The sequence below is a fragment of the Rhinatrema bivittatum genome, chromosome 5, assembly GCF_901001135.1.
Source record: "Rhinatrema bivittatum chromosome 5, aRhiBiv1.1, whole genome shotgun sequence".
Taxonomy (NCBI): domain Eukaryota; kingdom Metazoa; phylum Chordata; class Amphibia; order Gymnophiona; family Rhinatrematidae; genus Rhinatrema; species Rhinatrema bivittatum.
In genome coordinates, this window is record NC_042619.1 from 283,396,784 (window position 1) to 283,415,953 (window position 19,170).

At 47.7% G+C, this 19,170-nt stretch overlaps 1 protein-coding gene across 1 annotated transcript in view; it reads left to right on the forward strand.

Moving 5' to 3' along the window:
• Positions 1 to 19,170, forward strand: part of LOC115092435 (disintegrin and metalloproteinase domain-containing protein 9-like) — a 435,618-nt gene that overhangs the window by 385,186 nt on the left and 31,262 nt on the right. The window contains exon 6 of the mRNA XM_029603268.1: positions 10,614 to 10,682. Within this exon, the coding sequence (XP_029459128.1) occupies positions 10,614 to 10,682 (69 nt within the window). The remainder of the gene's footprint in view (positions 1 to 10,613; positions 10,683 to 19,170) is intronic.

The following is a 19,170-nucleotide window of genomic DNA, read 5'->3' on the forward strand; positions in this document are numbered from 1 at the left end:
AAGCACATGTTTGGCCCCTACACGCTCATCTCTCTCCCCCCCCCCCCCTCCCCAAACACATGTCTGACCCCACACTCATGTACCTCTTCTTTTTGATTGTTGCCAGTGTTGCATGAAAAAACAAGCCTAAGCACATGTCTGGCCCCCAAACACTCATCTCTCTCCCCCCCAAGTACATGTCTGGCCCCCACACACTCATCTCTCTCCCACCCCAAGCACATGTCTTGCCCCCACACACTCATCTCTCTCCCACCCCAAGCACATGTCTGGCCCCTACACACTCATCTCTCCCCCCCCCCCCCCAAGCACATGTCTGACCCCACACTCATGTACCTCTTCTTTTTGATTGTTGCCAGTGTTTCATGAAAAAACAAGCCCAAGCACATGTCTGGCCCCCACACACTCATCTCTCTCCTCCCCAAGCAGATGTCTGGCCCCCACACACTCATATTTCCCCACCCCAGCACATGACTGTCCCCCACACACTCATCTCTCTCCCCCCCAAGCAGATGTCTGGTCCCCACACACTCATATCCCCCCCACCCCAGCACATGCCTTGCCTCCACACTCATGTACCTCTTCTTTTTGATTGTTGCCAGTGTTTCATGAAAAACAAGTCCAAGCACATTCCTGTCCCCCCCCACACTCATCTCTCCCCCCCCCCCCAGCACATTTCTGGCCCCCCACACACTCATCTCTCTCCCTCTCAGCACATGTCTGGCCCCCACACACTCATATCTCCCTCCCCCAAGCACATGTCTCACCCCCACACACTCATCTCTCTCCCTCCCCCCCAGCACATGTCTGTCCCCCACACTCATCTCTCTCTCCCCCAAGCACGTGTCTGGCCCCCACACACTCATCTCTCTCCCACCCCAAGCACATGTCTTGCCCCCACACACTCATCTCTCTCCCACCCCAAGCACATGTTTGGCCCCTACACGCTCATCTCTCTCCCCCCCCCCCCCCCCTCCCCAAACACATGTCTGACCCCACACTCATGTACCTCTTCTTTTTGATTGTTGCCAGTGTTGCATGAAAAAACAAGCCTAAGCACATGTCTGGCCCCCAAACACTCATCTCTCTCCCCCCCAAGCACATGTCTGGCCCCCACACACTCATCTCTCTCCCACCCCAAGCACATGTCTTGCCCCCACACACTCATCTCTCTCCCACCCCAAGCACATGTCTGGCCCCTACACACTCATCTCTCCCCCCCCTCCCCCAAGCACATGTCTGACCCCACACTCATGTACCTCTTCTTTTTGATTGTTGCCAGTGTTTCATGAAAAAACAAGCCCAAGCACATGTCTGGCCCCCACACACTCATCTCTCTCCTCCCCAAGCAGATGTCTGGCCCCCACACACTCATATTTCCCCACCCCAGCACATGACTGTCCCCCACACACTCATCTCTCTCCCCCCCAAGCAGATGTCTGGTCCCCACACACTCATATCCCCCCCACCCCAGCACATGCCTTGCCTCCACACTCATGTACCTCTTCTTTTTGATTGTTGCCAGTGTTTCATGAAAAACAAGTCCAAGCACATTCCTGTCCCCCCCACACTCATCTCTCCCCCCCAGCACATTTCTGGCCCCCACACACTCATCTCTCTCCCTCTCAGCACATGTCTGGCCCCCACACACTCATATCTCCCTCCCCCAAGCACATGTCTCACCCCCACACACTCATCTCTCTCCCCCCCCCCCAGCACATGTCTGTCCCCCACACACTCATCTCTCTCTCCCCCAAGCACGTGTCTGGCCCCCACACACTCATCTCTCTCCCACCCCAAGCACATGTCTTGCCCCCACACACTCATCTCTCTCCCACCCCAAGCACATGTTTGGCCCCTACACGCTCATCTCTCTCCCCCCCCCCCCCTCCCCAAACACATGTCTGACCCCACACTCATGTACCTCTTCTTTTTGATTGTTGCCAGTGTTGCATGAAAAAACAAGCCTAAGCACATGTCTGGCCCCCAAACACTCATCTCTCTCCCCCCCAAGTACATGTCTGGCCCCCACACACTCATCTCTCTCCCACCCCAAGCACATGTCTTGCCCCCACACACTCATCTCTCTCCCACCCCAAGCACATGTCTGGCCCCTACACACTCATCTCTCCCCCCCCCCCCCCAAGCACATGTCTGACCCCACACTCATGTACCTCTTCTTTTTGATTGTTGCCAGTGTTTCATGAAAAAACAAGCCCAAGCACATGTCTGGCCCCCACACACTCATCTCTCTCCTCCCCAAGCAGATGTCTGGCCCCCACACACTCATATTTCCCCACCCCAGCACATGACTGTCCCCCACACACTCATCTCTCTCCCCCCCAAGCAGATGTCTGGTCCCCACACACTCATATCCCCCCCACCCCAGCACATGCCTTGCCTCCACACTCATGTACCTCTTCTTTTTGATTGTTGCCAGTGTTTCATGAAAAACAAGTCCAAGCACATTCCTGTCCCCCCCACACTCATCTCTCCCCCCCCCCCCAGCACATTTCTGGCCCCCACACACTCATCTCTCTCCCTCTCAGCACATGTCTGGCCCCCACACACTCATATCTCCCTCCCCCAAGCACATGTCTCACCCCCACACACTCATCTCTCTCCCCCACCCCCAGCACATGTCTGGCCCCCACACACTCATCTCTCTCCTCCCCCAGCACATGTCTGGCCCCTACACTCATGTACCTCATCTTTTTGATTGTTGCCAGTTAAATGCTTCACTCCCTTCAGGGTTCAAGCCTGCTATGCTGCATAAAACCTTCCAGGATCACCAGACACTGTTGCTTGCAGTCAGTACTCCTCGTGGCCAGGCCTCATTGGCAGCAGCATCCAATGACAGGGACAGCTGGGCTCAAGTCCCACCCACCAAGCCCCAAAATAATGCGATTGACTGCAAAAATCACCCAATAATAAGTAACTCACAAAATGAAACAAAAAAAGTGAATCTCTAGAAAAATAAAGCCCAAACTCGCCTCAGAGTTGACCGGGCTTGCGCAACACGCCTGCACACTGCAGGCGACACACTAACGTGTCACGACACACAGTTTGGAACGCTCTGCTCTATAGGATCATATTTACTAGGGATGATAGTAGAGCCATAACTATTAGAAATTAGGAGGTGATAATACATCTGCCCAGTTTGTTGGTGAGACCTTACCTCCTACAGTACTATGTTCAGTTCTGGAGGCTATATCAAAGAAAGGGTAGAGAGAGGATAGGAAGTCCAGAGAGGGATTATCAAAATAGTAAGGGCTGCATCAAAATGTTTTGAGATGAGTCTTAACCTAAATATGCATATTTTAGAACAGTGGTTCATAATCCAGCGTCCACAAGACTATTCCAGGTGGGTCCTCCAGAACGATGCAAAAAAATTTAGCTAGGGGAAAAAATGAGTGGGCTGCTGCTACCTGTGATTAGCAGAGCTACTGCCACAGGCCAGGAGAGTGAGAGTGGTACCTATTATGGCTCCTAAAATTCACTCCACATTGCTGTAGACCTGGAAGAGGAGGGACAGAGAGGGGCCATTCACACTTATTAGCAGTCTCAAACCACATTGCCACATGTTTAGTGATGGTAGTGAAGATGCTCCTAAGTACTACAACATCACCCTCACTGTAGGTCTACCAAAGAGCTACACATCAAGTATTGTCCCAGAAGGAAAAGGCATCTTGTACTACATCAACTCCACTAAGGTTCTTATGGGAAGTGAAACGATTGTCACAATAACGTTCGATGCCTGCGAAGCCATCGATAAACACCCAAATGCACTTCACTGTGGGTCTCAAGCCTGGAGAAATTCCTATTTCTACAATCACAAATACCTCTGCCCATACAACCGGGCAGCTAATCCATCCAGTTGGCTGCCATGCGGAGGGGACCTGACATTGTCAGGATGGGCTCTAGTTTGTGATTACACCGGTGGAGGTTACCATGGCTGCCACGGAATAGGACGATTAACTGCAGTAAATGGTAATACAGTATCGATACAATGGCCTCTAAGAAGCGAAGGAATCCCTTGGCAAGATACTTGGGGATTTGGTATCGACGGAACTGGAAAAGACCCCATGACCTACATTACCATCACTCAGCGAAAAGACAAACCTCGTCCAATTATTCACCAGACTACTGTGGTGGGTTATCAATCCTTCTTCGACGAAATATCTCATGCCTCTGAGGAATTAAAGAAACATACAATTTCTCAACAAGTAAAAAACCTGTTTGTCAATTTGGCGGAAAACATAGCTCTCTCTCTCGAAGTCAAGAACTGTTTTGTATGTGGAGGAACAGATACAGGAGAGCAATGGCCATGGGAAGCCAAGGAAACCTTCCAATCCGATCTTAACACCTTGAATACCACTGTAACCTATAACCGTAAATCTCATCCATATGAGTGGGCACTACAGACTGATGTTATTGGCAGACTATGTATCTCTCAACAACATTCACGCATCTATACCGTGCCTGTTGGAAATTCTCCATGCACAGGAGTTCTTACTGCCAACCTTACCACCCAGACATGGTGGCAGACTGAAAATTCTACCATGCCAACTCCCATCTGGACTGACTCGACTTTGAACAAGACATGGACAGCTGCAGGTGTTGCTACTACCGGTTTCAATGCTCCAGATGGTTATTATTATGTATGTGGACGAAGAGCTTATGAACAGTTACCAACAAACTGGTATGGAACTTGCTTCTTGGCTACAATTCGGCCAAGTTTCTTCCTACTTCCCATTACTGCTGGAGAAACCTTAGGAGTTCCAGTATACAGTCCCATCAGACCCAACAAACGTCGCAGCACTCCTAAAGTATCCATAGGAGATTGGAAAGATCAAGAGTGGCCTCCTGAACGAATTGTACAATACTATGGTCCGGCCACCTGGGCTGAGGATGGTTCTTATGGATATAGAACACCTATCTATATGCTCAATCGAATTATAAGACTCCAAGCAGTACTGGAACTCCTGACAAATGATTCTGCCTTGGCTCTCAACATCTTAGCCAAGCAAAACACTAAAATTCTAACAGCTGTCTACCAAAACCGATTGGCTTTAGACTACCTCCTAGCCCAGGAAGGTGGTGTATGTGGCAAATTTAATCTTTCTAACTGTTGTTTACAGGTAGATGACAAGAGTAAAGTCATTGAGGAGATCACTGATCGAATGATTCGCCTGGCCCATGTACCAGTGCAGACGTGGACTGGAATCCTTGACTGGACAGGGTCTTTACCCAACTGGCTCACTTCCATTCCTGGCCTTAAAGAACTCCTCTTTCCTCTGATACTTCTTGTTTTTACATGTATTCTGTTTCCTATTTGTCTCCCTCTTATTTTTAGGCATCTCCGATCCATGATTGAACATATTGCTGATCGGCGAGCAGCTGCTCACGTCATGATGATTAATAAGTATGTGTCTGTCTCCACATTTCCTTCATCTGATTCTTCTGACTACGACACTACCAATGATTCGGATACCGATTCTGATAAAGAATACTTAACTACTAACTTATAAGTCTGATAAACTCTAACCTCTAAGCATTACCATAATGGAGCCAACGTGTTGTTGGGGTAAGTCGGGCTACAAAGGGGGGTGACACCAATATGGTCCACCCGTCTCAAACCCGTGAAGAAACCAACGACCTAACAACATATTAGGGCTCACATTCAATGTCACTGGTATTAACTCTCATTGTCGTTTCAGTTCCTCTTCAGATATAAAGTGATACTTCTGCCTTCTCTTCAAAGTTGAAGTATCAAAGGGGGGAATGAAGAGGTTCAATTTCGGGACCCCCCCTGAAGTACGAAAGAGCAACTGAACATCTTCCGACTAATCATGCCAGCAGTGAAACGCACAGCCATCTTGAACATACTAATATTTGCAACGCAAATGATACGTAATGCGTAGTGACGCAGTGACGCACTAATTTGTAACGTAACTCCATTTTGGAATAATACTTTGTATTGTATTAATACGAATGACAATGTAAAATGTCTAACACGTCAATTAAATGACGAAACAATAGTCTGATCTTAAGCTACACCTACTAGAGGACCACGCTAGCTAATGCTTGTTCAGCAATTTGTGAAATGTTTGTTCAGCAAAAACCAGAACGCATGTGTGAAAGATAAGAATTGTAAAGTGCATAAAAGTTTGCTCCGGAGGGGGCGTGGCATGCAGTTGTACTGAGCCTTTGTCTTAGCTGCATCTTGCTGGCAATAAAAGTCTATCTTTACGGATCAGTTGTCTGGACCTCCTTACTGACTAAAAAGAGACGGTTACAAAGAGAGGAACCGATTGCACCCCATGAGAATCATAAACCCCACTGCTGCACTTCGTGAGGGTCTAGGGAAGAGAGGGACCAATTGCAGCTGTCAGAACCTTTACAACTTCTGCTGCACACTGAGGAAAGCAGAGAAGAGCTGAGTTATCACAGTGGTGAGAAGCATTTTCCACTACTGCCACATGCTTTGCCATTGGCCTGACAGAGAGAGAGGAACATAAGAACATAAGAAATTGCCATGCTGGTTCAGACCAAGGGTCCATCAAGCCCAGCATCCTGTTTCTAACAAAGGCTAAACCAGGCCACAAGAACCTGGCAATTACCCAAACACTAAGAAGATCCCATGCTACTGATGCAATTAATAGCAGTGGCTATTCCCTAAGTAAACTTGATTAATAGCCGTTAATGGACTTCTCCTCCAAGAACTTATCCAAATCTTTTTTGAACCCAGCTACACTAACTGCACTAACCACATCCTCTGGCAACAAATTCCAGAGCTTTATTGTGCATTGAGTGAAAAAGAATTTTCTCCGCTTAGTCTTAAATAGAGATGTGCAGTCGTTTATCACGAATTAGGCAATTACAACGAAATTGCCTAATTTGTAGTGGTTCGGGGGCCCCGAAACCCGAAAAGGATTTTCCCCGAACTTCAGGGAAATTTCGTTTTTCGGGTTTGCATGGGGAGAGGGGCACATTTTTTTTTTTTAAATTAAAAACCACCCCAAACCACCCCAAACATTTAAATCAACTATAATACAAACCCCCCCCCCCCCCATCCCGATCCCTCCCCAAGATTTACGAACATCCCTGGTGGTCCAGCGGGGTCCCGGGTGCCATTTGATCCTCCATGCCCATGTGCGCTATTGCCAATGCCAGCCAGGCTTGCTCAAAATGGTGCCGAATAGCCTGAACTACCATGTCACAGGGGCTACCGGCGCCATTGGTCAGCCCCTGTCACATGGCCATCGGCCCCATCTTGTGCTCCTATCATGTGACAGGAGCTGACCAATGGCGCCGAAAGCCTCTGTGACATAGTATGGGCAAAGGCTATCGGCGCCATTTTGATTACTGGCAGCCGACAACGAAATCGCTCCCGGACCCCCGCTGGACCCCCAGGGATTATTGGCAAGCCTTGGGGGGGTCAGGAGCCCTCCTGACCCCCCCTCACATGATAGGAGCACAAGATGGCGTCGATGGCCATGTGACAGGGGCTGACCAATGGCGCCGGTAGCCCCTGTGACATGGTAGTTCAGGCTATTCGGCACCATTTTGAGCAAGCCTGGCTGGCATTGGCAATAGCGCACATGGGCACAGAGAATCAAATGGCACCCGGGACCCCGCTGGACCACCAGGGATGTTCGTAAGTCTTGGGGAGGGATCGGGATGGGGGGGGGGGGAGTTTGTATGTATGTACGAAAATGCTTTTAAATGCTTGGGGTGGGTTTTTTTTTTAGCTTAGTTTCCCGCTTCGTTTTTTGGCCCGGTTTCGGGTTTCCTCGTTTCGTTTTTCAAAAAAACTAAACGAGAAAACCCGAATTTTACCACGAAGTATCCGTGTCAAAAAACGACCCGGTAGAAAAAAACGAAGCACATAAATGTGCTACTTGCTAACTTCATGGAATACCCCCTAGTCCTATTATTCGAAAGTGTAAATAACCGAGTCACATCTACTCGTTCAAGACCTCTCATGATCTTAAAGACCTCTATCATATCCCCCCTCAGCCGTCTCTTCTCCAAGCTGAACAGCCCTAACCTCTTCAGCCTTTCCTCATGGGGGAGCTGTTCCATCCCCTTTATCATTTTGGTTGCCCTTCTCTGTACCTTCTCCATTGCAACTATATCTTTTTTGAGATGTGGTGACCAGAATTGTACACAGTATTCAAGGTGTGGTCTCACCATGGAGCAATACAGAGGCATTATGGCATTTTCTGCTTTTTTAACCATTCCCTTCCTAATAATTCCTAACATTCTGTTTGCTTTTTTGAGGAGGGGAGAACTGCATCACAAAAGTGAGTAAAAAGGAAGAAAAAAGGAAATGGGACTGGAATTGACAGTATTAGGGGAAAGACAGGGTAGAAGGAATAAGACAGAAATGAAGGAAGAAAGGTAGGATAAAGAGGGAGACAGGAATCTATTATTGACCTGGTTAAAGGGAGTGAGAGTGGATGGCAGCCTGTCAGGAGACAGAAGGAGAGGACTCACAGGAATCATGCTGAACAGAAGTAGAAAGAGAGAAAGAGATAGATGACCACAGATCGAGGAGGGAAGAATGGAAAGATGACCACCAGGGATCAAGAAGAAAGAGACAACAGCCAGGTGTGGATGTGATATTAAACACCAAATGTATTTAGGGGGACACACAAGCAGACATGGAGATCTCATTAGCCACCTTCCCATTGAAATGCAGGCTATTTTGTTTTTTGTAAAATCTAAATTATTTTGTGATTATCATTTTTTGTATCTGTTTGTAAGAATCATAAAAGAAAATAATAACATATAAAAGAAAAGCCAGCTGAAAGGGGGACAATTTTCAGGGAGGGCTCTTTTGAAAATTATTGTTCCCTGCCACTGACGGTAAAAATGCCTGCACTGTGAACAGCATGTATACTTTTACCTGTGGGGGATAAGGCGCAGAGCTAGGTGATGGAGGGAAACCGACATGATACGAATTTCCGTGAATGCCGGTATAGAAAAACACAAATAAATAAATAAATAAAGAACATGCGGAGATTACATTTTGATATCCTTATGCATGCTTTCACACATGTAACTTTGTACTTGCTTCAAAGCAGATGAAAAGTAAACAGGAACAAAAGTATTGGCTTTTTCCCAGCCAGTCTGATTTTTCAAAAAGGAAACTCTACATGTTGTGTAGTTTCTCTTTGAAAATTAGAATGCACGTCTTCAGATACTAGTGCTAATTTTCTGCCAGGCCATACCAAGTTGTCAACTTGGAACTTTTTAAAACTTGCTTTCTTTTCTCCATTGCAACTGGATTAGAAGGTGGCATGGCCTCAACCTTCAATTATGAGGGCAATTTTTAAATGGCTTTGGAAATTGTCCTCCCTACATATTGGGCCGGATTTTTAAAAGAAGATCCACAATGAGGCTTGGTATCGTTGAAGTCCGTAGCAGAAAAGTACTCACAGGAGATAGTTCCAGGAGAGGTCCCGGGGAGTGGGACAGATAGAGTCCAAGGCAGGAAAGCCCTCCAAGGAGCGGAAAGCCAGAGACGAGGAAGGGCCCCCGAGGATCAGGTACCCAGAGCGTCTCACGCCAAGTGTAGAGTCTGGAACCGGAAGTCCAAGGATGGAGCAGAATTCAGTAACGGGGGAACTCCTTGCTAACTCGTCAAACTGTAGGGCCAGCCAGCTTAAGTACAATGGATAGAAGACATAATCCAGAGGGGACACCCCCGAGGTTCTCGCCATGACGTGTACAAAGGTGGCCCATGCACGCGCACGCGACTAGGTAACTCCTGAACCAAGATGGTGGTCGGCAGCACCCACGCCATCCCGGGAATGCCAGGCAGGTTGGTGATGGTTGGCGGAGGCCGCCATTCGTCCGAGAGATGACAAGGCAGCAAAGAAAGATGTGAGCATTAGTGGTCGCAACTGTCTTTCTTCATCAGAGCTTCATTAGCTTTAATGTCTGTGGACATTGATGTTAAATTTAGTAATAAAGACAGTAAATGAGGGCCTGGGGTTTGAAAGAAGTAAAATTGAAGGCGGCAAGGCCTTGTCAAGAGATGGAGACCACCACTGGGCCAGATTGGGACATGTATAAGGCAAAGGTGGAAAAAGTAAAATACATTGGTGGGGAAGATGTGGAAGATGGAGTTGGATTGCATATGGGAATTTATATCTGCAAATATCCAAAGCAGAGAAATCTCAAATGAGCAGACTGGATGGACCATTTTGGTCTTTATCTACTGTCATTATTTTACTAGTATATTGATCCACAAGTTTCTCATCATTTTTTGCGTGGTTGCCTTTGTTTTATGTTTTGGATTTTTGTTTTACTGATCTTTTCAGTGCAAGATGTGTCATGTATCCTGATCTATGACTGTAGAATTTAGACCCTAAATTATACAGTGATGTGCTTATTTGTTTTTTCTTTATTTTAAAATTAACATTAAACAAAATATTTTTGGATTGCAGTAAAACACTCAAATTAGACATGTATTATTCAATCTAATTACCTTAATTACTTTTTTTATTTTAGAGAAGATAATTCATATCTAAAGTATATTTTATAAGTATTAGGATTCAATGTGTTTCTAATATTTAATGATGATTTTATCATTTTATCTACAGTATATACATTCAAAGAATGAAACTGAGATACACAAGGACATGATTTCAATCATAAATCAAGCTGATGCTGTGAGTTACTCTTTATTTTTTATTTACCGTATTTTTCGCACTATAAGACACACCTGACCATAAGATGCACCTAGGATTTAGAGGAGGAAAATAAGAAAAAAAAATTCTTTCCCCATGATGGGCTCTGAACGGAGCTCCCCCCTGGTGGCCGTCCGTGGGATATTTTTTTGGTTTTGTATTTTATAGTAAGGCAGAGAACATCCACACAGGTACTCACACTCACTGGTTTTCTCTCCCTCACATTCATACATAGGCTCTTTCACACTCGCTAGCTCTCTCCCCCATTCAACTCACTGGCTCTCCCTCACATATACACATACCCACAGACAATCACACACTCAGACTCTCTCCCTCATACACACAGCTCTCTCACACCAGTTATTTTAAACTTTCATGACTGCTCCAAAGTCAATAATAAATAGTCAGGCCTATATTACATTGATTAGGAGAGCAATTTGCTCCTAATATTTCAACAGGTAGCCACTTAATCAGCACAGGCAGTAATTATATTTGCTTTTCATTAATTTCAGCTGTCAAAAACTGCTAATCAGTTCTGAAAAGCCACATTGCTTCATATGCAAGAAAAATTTTATCCCAAATCACTGAACCACACCAAGAACAAAAAAAGCAAAGGTCTGTGTCATGTGTCCTCCAACCCAGGCAGTATACCACCCCCATGACCCTCCAATACATCCAAACAAATGAGAAGGAAATGGCCTGCACCAACTACAAACCCCGATACCATGTATCGTCCTCTGCCGGCAGAGCCCGAGCTCCCTGCTGGTCCGCCGTTCCCGGGGTGCATCTCACTGCGAAGATCGGCGTGGCGCAGGTCAAACATCAGCTGTTTGAACCGCGTGGGCTACGGAGGCCCCTCCAGTTCAAATAGCTCCCTGCTTGTCTGCTGTTCCCGGGGTGCATCCCACTGCGAAGGCCGGCACGGCGCAAGTCAAATGCCAGCCATCTGAACTGGAGGGGCCTCCGTAGCCCACGCGGTTGAAATAGCTGATGTCTGACCTGCACCACGCCGACCCTCGCAGCAAGATGCACACCGGGAACAGCAGACCAGCAGGGAGCTCAGGTTCCGCCGGCAGAAGACGATACACGGCATCAAAGCCCATGGTCAGCACAGGCCATCTCCCTCTCATCTGTCCAGACACACCAGAAAATCATGAGGGCAATATACCGCCTGGGATAGAGGACACACGACACAAACCTCCACCCTTCCAGCTCATGGCACAGTTCAGTGATTCATGACAAAATGTTTCATGCATTTGATCTGCGCCACCTTGATGATAGGGCTGAGTTTGGAGGAGGAGGGGGACGGCGCGCGAGAGGGAGAGACTCTATATTCGCTCCATACGATGATGACATTTCCCTCCCACTTTTGGGGGAAAAAAAGTGCATCTTATGGAGCGAAAAATTTGGTAATTTTAAAAGTTATATGTAATCTGGCCCGATGGCTCAGTGGCAGTCCTGCCTTTCAAGAGACTTGATTTCCAATTCCCAAGCCTGTTCCCTCCCCTTCTGACCAGCCAGGGCTTGGGATGCAGTGAAGACTGTATTGATAGACCCTTCTATGAAAAGGATTCCCACCTAGTATACAATCAGATAAATTTTAAAAGGAGCGCGCATGCACCCATAAATGAGGGTATTGGGTACGCGAGCAAAAATATGCTTAATTTTATATCGTGCGTGCAAGTGCACGTGTACCATTTAAAATATCCCTACCATGCATATGTGTGGAGCCTTTACGCTTGTACTCACAAGTGACCATGCTGAGGGAAGGAGAGAGAGAAAGAGAGAGAGAGAGAGAGAGACTCTGTTAAAGAGACAATCTGATACTCTATGGGGCGGATTTTCAGAGCCCTGCTCGCGTAAATCCGCCCAAAACCGGGCGGATTTACGCGAGCAGGGCCCTGCGCGCCGGGAAGCCTATTTTACATAGGCCTCCCGGCGCGCGCAGAGCCCCGGGACTCGCGTAAGTCCCGGGGTTCTCGGAGGGGGGCGTGTCGGGGGCGTGTCGGGGGGGGCGGGCCCGGTCGTCGCGGCGTTTCGGGGGCGTGTCGGCAGCGTTTTGGGGGCGGGTACGGGGGCGTGGCTACGGCCCGGGGGCATGGCCGCGCCCTCCGTACCCGCCCCCAGGTTGCGGCCCGGCGCGCAGGAGGCCCGCTGGCGCGCGGGGATTTACGCCTCCCTCCGGGAGGCGTAAATCCCCCGACAAAGGTAAGGGGGGGTTTAGACAGGGCCGGGCGGGTGGGTTAGGTAGGGGAAGGGAGGGGAAGGTGAGGGGAGGGCAAAGGAAAGTTCCCTCCGAGGCCGCTCCGATTTCGGAGCGGCCTTGGAGGGAACGGGGTAGGCTGCGCGGCTCGGCGCGCGCCGGCTATACAAAATTCATAGCCTTGCGCGCGCCGATCCAGGATTTTAGTGGATACGCGCGGCTCCGCGCGTATCTACTAAAATCAGGCGTACTTTTGCTTGAGTCTGATGCGCAAGCAAAAGTAGGCCTATTCGCGCTTTTTGAAAATCCACCCCTATATTTCTTCCACTGTAAGAGGGGCACTTTCAACTCAGGGTGGGTTTGGGGGGGGGGGGGGAGCGGCAGTGTTACAAGGGTCTACAGACCCTTGTGCCCCCGTGTTCAAGATCATTGTGGCCCAAAATCTCTAGACTTGCTCCTAATCAGGACTAGTATCAAAGTTACACAGGTAACATGGCATACATTGCCATGTTCAGCCTTGCAAAATTCAGGGCTTACACACCTAAGTCTTGGGAACACCCATGTCCCACCCTTTTTCAGCCTCCTTATTCTTGGTGCGCACACAGATATGTACGTGCGTAATTCCCAGCTTCTTAAAATTTGCATTGCTCATGCGCGGCCCACAAACACGTATATGGGGACGTTTTTGCACGAGTGACACTTTTAAAATCTACCTGAATGGCAACAGATAAGAGACCAAACCTGGGGTTCACATATATCTGGTTCAGAATGGAATCAAGGACAGCATACCCTCACCAAGAATGGTGACTGTGATGAGTGGATGGATGGAAGGAGGAGAAAGACTAAAAATGGGTAAAAAAAAAAAATAGGTGTGTCAGATGAAGGCTGCTAGTACTCTGAGTAAAGGCTGATTTCTGTTGATCTGGAATCCCAAAGCAACAGGGAAATCAACTAGACAAAATAAAAAAAGAAATACTTGATGAAGCATTTTCCTTTCTTTTCTCAGAAAAAAAATTGAGGTATTCTACATGCTCTTCTCATATCAAGGTTTTTATGCTACTTTGTTTAACCAATGTTATTACAAAAAATAAAAATTATGAGGTCCATATTCAACTGCTGTGCTGCTCGGCAAGACAGCAGAAAAAGCATATCCAGTTAACTTTGCTTATTTATTCAGCAGTGCGGCCATATCACTGAATATATCTTTCTTTCATAAAGATAGCCAGACAATTTTATCTAATTAAATTTAGGACAGGTCTACAGGACAACCAGACCAGACTTAACTGGATAACTTATCATGCTATGAATATCAGAGTTAACTGGTTATATAGTTGCTGAATATATTGGCAAAGTTAGTCAGATAAGTTTATCAGGCTAACTTGCCAAGCCACACAGCAGATGAATATGGACCTCATCATTTTTATTTTTTGTAATAGCACTGATTAAATAATCTAGATAAATTATCCAGCTAACTCAGCTCCTCCCAATTATGCCCTCAGAACACCCCTGACTTATCTGGCCAAATTTTAGCCAGATAAAAAGTAGGGTAAGTGTCCAAATATTCATTTACCTGGATAACTTCTGAATAATCTGGCTAAATGCTTCTGAATATGGACCTCTATATAATTTAGTATTTGCCATCTCTTTTGATATCTCTATTAGAATCTGCAGGGTAATTCCAAGTAATATGGATTGTTCACTTTTGAAGACAGGATGTTGGGCTTGATGGACGATTTATATGACCCAGCATGGTACCTCATATCTTAACCTATAAAGTCAATTGTTTGTGCACTTGGTGTTTGTTCATGCCTTAACACTGTGTGGGCATCATTTATGCTGGTATTCTATTTCCATGACAGCAATCTAGGCTCTGTGATAATTAGACTGTTACAATTCTACTGCCCCATCACTGAGGCCTGTCCTGCACACAGTGACTGCCATACCACTGAGCACAAAGCAGACAAAGGTAATGATCCCTGTCATGGTCCCCTAAATACAGACACAGTAGGACATGAACCCACAGCCATGCTTCCTCACTGCTTGGCACACTGGCCCAGGAGGTTCCAGTCTGCAGGAGCTTTCCACAGCCACAGAGCATGCTACCCAGTGATTATAGCATTACCCACTCTATCCCTTACTTCTCAAAGCTAACCCATCTGTAACATAATACCATGAGGAGCTGGCTGCCTGGCTCATGTGCTCTTCCTTTTGTGTGCCTTATGAATTCTACAGCCCTGAAACATGCCCAGCCATCAACGTTGCTGCCCCAATACCCCATATTACTTTTGTTGATACCTGTGCTCTTTACCTAACAGTCAGCTTACAAAAAGGCCTGCACTTCTCCACCCAGCCACTCGTCTGCATGTTTCTTCTGACCTGTCTGGACTGTTGTGTTCCTGTAGTCACAGTAGGTTAGCACATTGCCTGTCCATTGCTTTCTCTTCTGTTCCTCATATGGATAACACATTGAAATCGTCGGTTCAGTGTGCTGCGGCTGTCAAAAAAGCAAACAGAATGTTGGGAATTATTAGAAAGGGAGTGGTGAATAAAACGGAAAATGTCATAATGCCTCTGTATCACTCCATGGTGAGACCGCACCTTGAATACTGTGTACAATTCTGTTCGCCGCATCTTCAAAAAGATCTAGTTGCAATGGAGAAGATACAGAGAAGGGCAACCAAAATGATAAAGGGGATGGAACAGCTCCCCTATGAGGAAAGACTGAGGTTAGGACTTTTCATCTTGGAGAAGAGACAGCTGAGGGGAGTATATGATAGAGGTGTTTAAAATCATGAGAGGTCTAGAATGGGTAAATGTTCATTGTGACAGCCGTGGCCAGGCCCTCTTACCCTCTTCTGCTTGCTCCAGCATCTGGCTCCACTTCTTTTGCGGCTGTGGGCCGCTGCCTCCATCCATGGGCCATCCCTGGTGCTCCTGTCTCCATGGCTGACTCCTGTGCTCCGTGGCAGGCCTCTCCGCGTGCTCTCCGTGTGGCCCTCCCTAGGTGCGCACGCGCATATCTCTGTTCCTTTTGAAGGGGCCGTGGTGGGAATCCAACCCTTGGCCCCGGATGATGATGTCACTGAGCTCCTGTATATAAGGCCGGGCTCAGCTCCTGTTAGTCACCTTTGCAACAGGTCTCCTTGGTGATTTCCTTGTGTTCCTGGTTCCTGTTCCTTCCGTGTTTCTGTTTCTGGTTTCGTCTTCTCCTAGTTCCATTGTTTCGTTCTACTCAGCTATATTTACGGACTGATCTCTTCTGAACCCAACCTCTGCTTTGCCTGACTACGCCATTGACCTTCTCCTGGACCTGACCTCTGCTTTGCCTGGCTATACCATTGATCTTCTCCTGGACCCGACCTCTGCTTTGCCTGACTATGCCATTGATCATCTCCTAGTTCAGACTTCTGTTTTGTCCGACCATGCTGCTGATCATCTTCTAGTCCAGACCTCTGCTTTGCCTGACCACGCTGCTGATCATCTCCTAATCCTGACCTCGGCTTGTCTGACTACGCTGCTGTTCACCTCCTGGTTCTGTCTTCTGCCTTGCCTTGCCACTGCTCCTTGATTTCCGCCTGCCCTGACTTCAGCCTTTTCCATGCCGCTTCTATAGTCTTAGTCCTGGACATGGCCTTTCAAGCTTTGGCTTGCTTTTGCTTAGGCACCCCCTGTTTGACTCTTGTTCCTTTTGGCGCCCGGGTCTCCGGGACTCTGCCTTGTCCAGTACAGACTTTCCTGCTCTACTGTTGCTGGCCTCTGGGTGACCTCGTAATCATCATCTTCTTGAAGACCTCAGACGGAGGTTCACCTAACTCCAACCGGCCCTGGCACCCAAGAGCTCAACCCGTAGGGAAACAGGGCTGGTATTGACGAAACTCCAGCCGGCCTCCGTCAGTCAGCCAGCTCTGCATGCTGATGGTGGGGACCCGTAGAGTAGCATCAACCCCACCTCGTTCCAAGGGTCCACCTCCTGCACAACAGGTTGCAAAGGCCATGGGCTTGGCAGAGCTGTATGCCCTCCAGGCTATTCCTGGCCTGGCTTCTAAGGTACAAGAGCAGCAATGATTCTTCAAGGCATTGGCCTCCTCAATTGAGCATCTGCATGCCCAGCTTGATGCCCAGTCTGGTCACCCAGTTCCAGCACTGGTTTCTTCCAACCAACAGCCATCTCCCTCCATCTCCAGGGCCTTGCTGGCTTTACCAGCTTCACCTCGTTTCAATGGTGACTCCAAGCTCTGCAGAGTGTTTATCAACCAATGCTATATGCAGTTTGCTCTGCAACCCTCCATCTTCCAAGATGAACTCACGAAGATCACCTTCATCCTGACTCGCTTGGAGGGGAAGGTGTTGGCCTGGGCCTCACCTCTATGGGAGTGCTCAGACTCATTCCTACATGATCTGTCTTGTATTGTGACTGTATTCCGTTGGACCTTCGACGACCCCGGGCAGCAAACTGTGACAAGTGAAAATCTTCTTCACTTTCGGCAAGGCCAATGGAGCCTGTTTGACTATACTATAGAATTTCAGACCTTAGCTACCGAACTCTCTTGGCAAGAAGATTGCCTGCGAGCCATTTACCTGGATGGACTATCTCCTCAGCTAAAAGATGATCTGGCAGCTCGGGAGCTCCCATTCTCACTTGAGGACCTTATTGGCTTGACTGGACGAATCGACCATCGTCTCCAAGAGTGCCATCGGGAGAGTCAGATGCCCAGAAGGTCTACCTTGGAATGCTCCCGCTCACCACCAACCACCAGCCCTGCCGCTGGTAGGGCCCCTCCTGTGGCCAAAGTGAAAGAACCCATGCATTTGGGCCATGGGCGGAGACAATCAGGCCTATGTCTGTATTGTGGAGCATCAGGCCATCATCTTCTGCCCTGCCCAGTCCGTCTGGGAAAATTCCAGGCCTAAGTTCAGTAGATGTCCTGAACTTTGGCACTACCTTTCTGGCCCCTCAGTTGTCCTTACCAGTTACTCTGACCTGGGACTCCCAGTCCTTCTCAGTCCTTGCTCTGATTGATTCCGGAGCAGAGGAAAATTTTATCCTCAAGGACCTAGTTCAGCTATTGGGTATTGATACACATCCTTTTGAAACTTCCTTGTGTATTGCTTCTATTTATGGTGAGCCATTACCTGGCCGGATTTCCTTAACTACAGAGCCAGTTCACCTTCTTACTGGCACCCTTCATGTAGAAGAAATTGAATTCCTAGTCCTAGAAAAATCAATCCATCCGGTAGTCCTAGGACTACCTTGGCTCCAAAGTCACTCTCCCCAGTTTGACTGGAGGTCTCTCCAGCTGATTGAATGGAGTCCAACTTGTCATCAGATTTGCTTGAAAAAGGTGGTATCACCTCCTACATTTGCTCTGGTGACCACTTCCTCTGGCATCCCAGCTCCTTATGCAGACTTCGAAGATGTCTTCTCAAAACAGAAGGCTGATATCCTTCCACCTCTTCGGAAGTTTGATTGTCCCATCGAGCTTTTGCCAGGAACTATGCCCCCTCGAGGGCAGACCTATACTCTGTCACTACCAGAGACTCGAGCCATGATGGAGTATATCCGAGAGAACCTGACTAAAGGGTTCATTTTACCATCAACCTCTCCTGCCGGAGCAGGATTTTTCTTCGTCATGAAGAAAGACGGATTCTTAAGGCTGTGTATCGATTACCGCAGCTTGAATACCATCACTCGTAAAGACAAGTATCCTCTGCCTTTGATTTCAGAACTGTTTGACCATCTGCAAGGGGCCTCCATCTTTACTAAATTAGATCTACACGGGGCCTACAACTTGGTACACATCCATCCTGAAGATATCTGGAAAACGGCCTTTAACACCAGGGACAGGCAGTACGAATATCTGTTGATGCCCTTCGGCCTCTGTAATGCCCTGGTTGTATTTCAACAAATAATCAATGAGATCTTCAGAGACCTCTTGTATGTCAAGGTCGTGGCATACCTTGACGATATTCTTGTCTTTTCTAAGGACCTCTCTACGCACCTTGCAGATGTGTGCACGGTCCTCCAACATCTCCGTGAGAATCATCTTTTCACAAAGTTGTACAAGTTCCTCTTTGAATAGTCTAGTTTGCCTTTCCTGGGATATATTATCTCACAACAAGGGTTTTCCCTGGACCCAGAAAAACTCAAGGGAATCCAAGACTGGCCTGGCCTGTGGGCCTCCGAGCGTTGCAACAGTTTCTTGGATTTACAAACTACTACCGCCATTTCATTTCCAACTATTCAACCTTGGCGGCTCCTTTCACAGC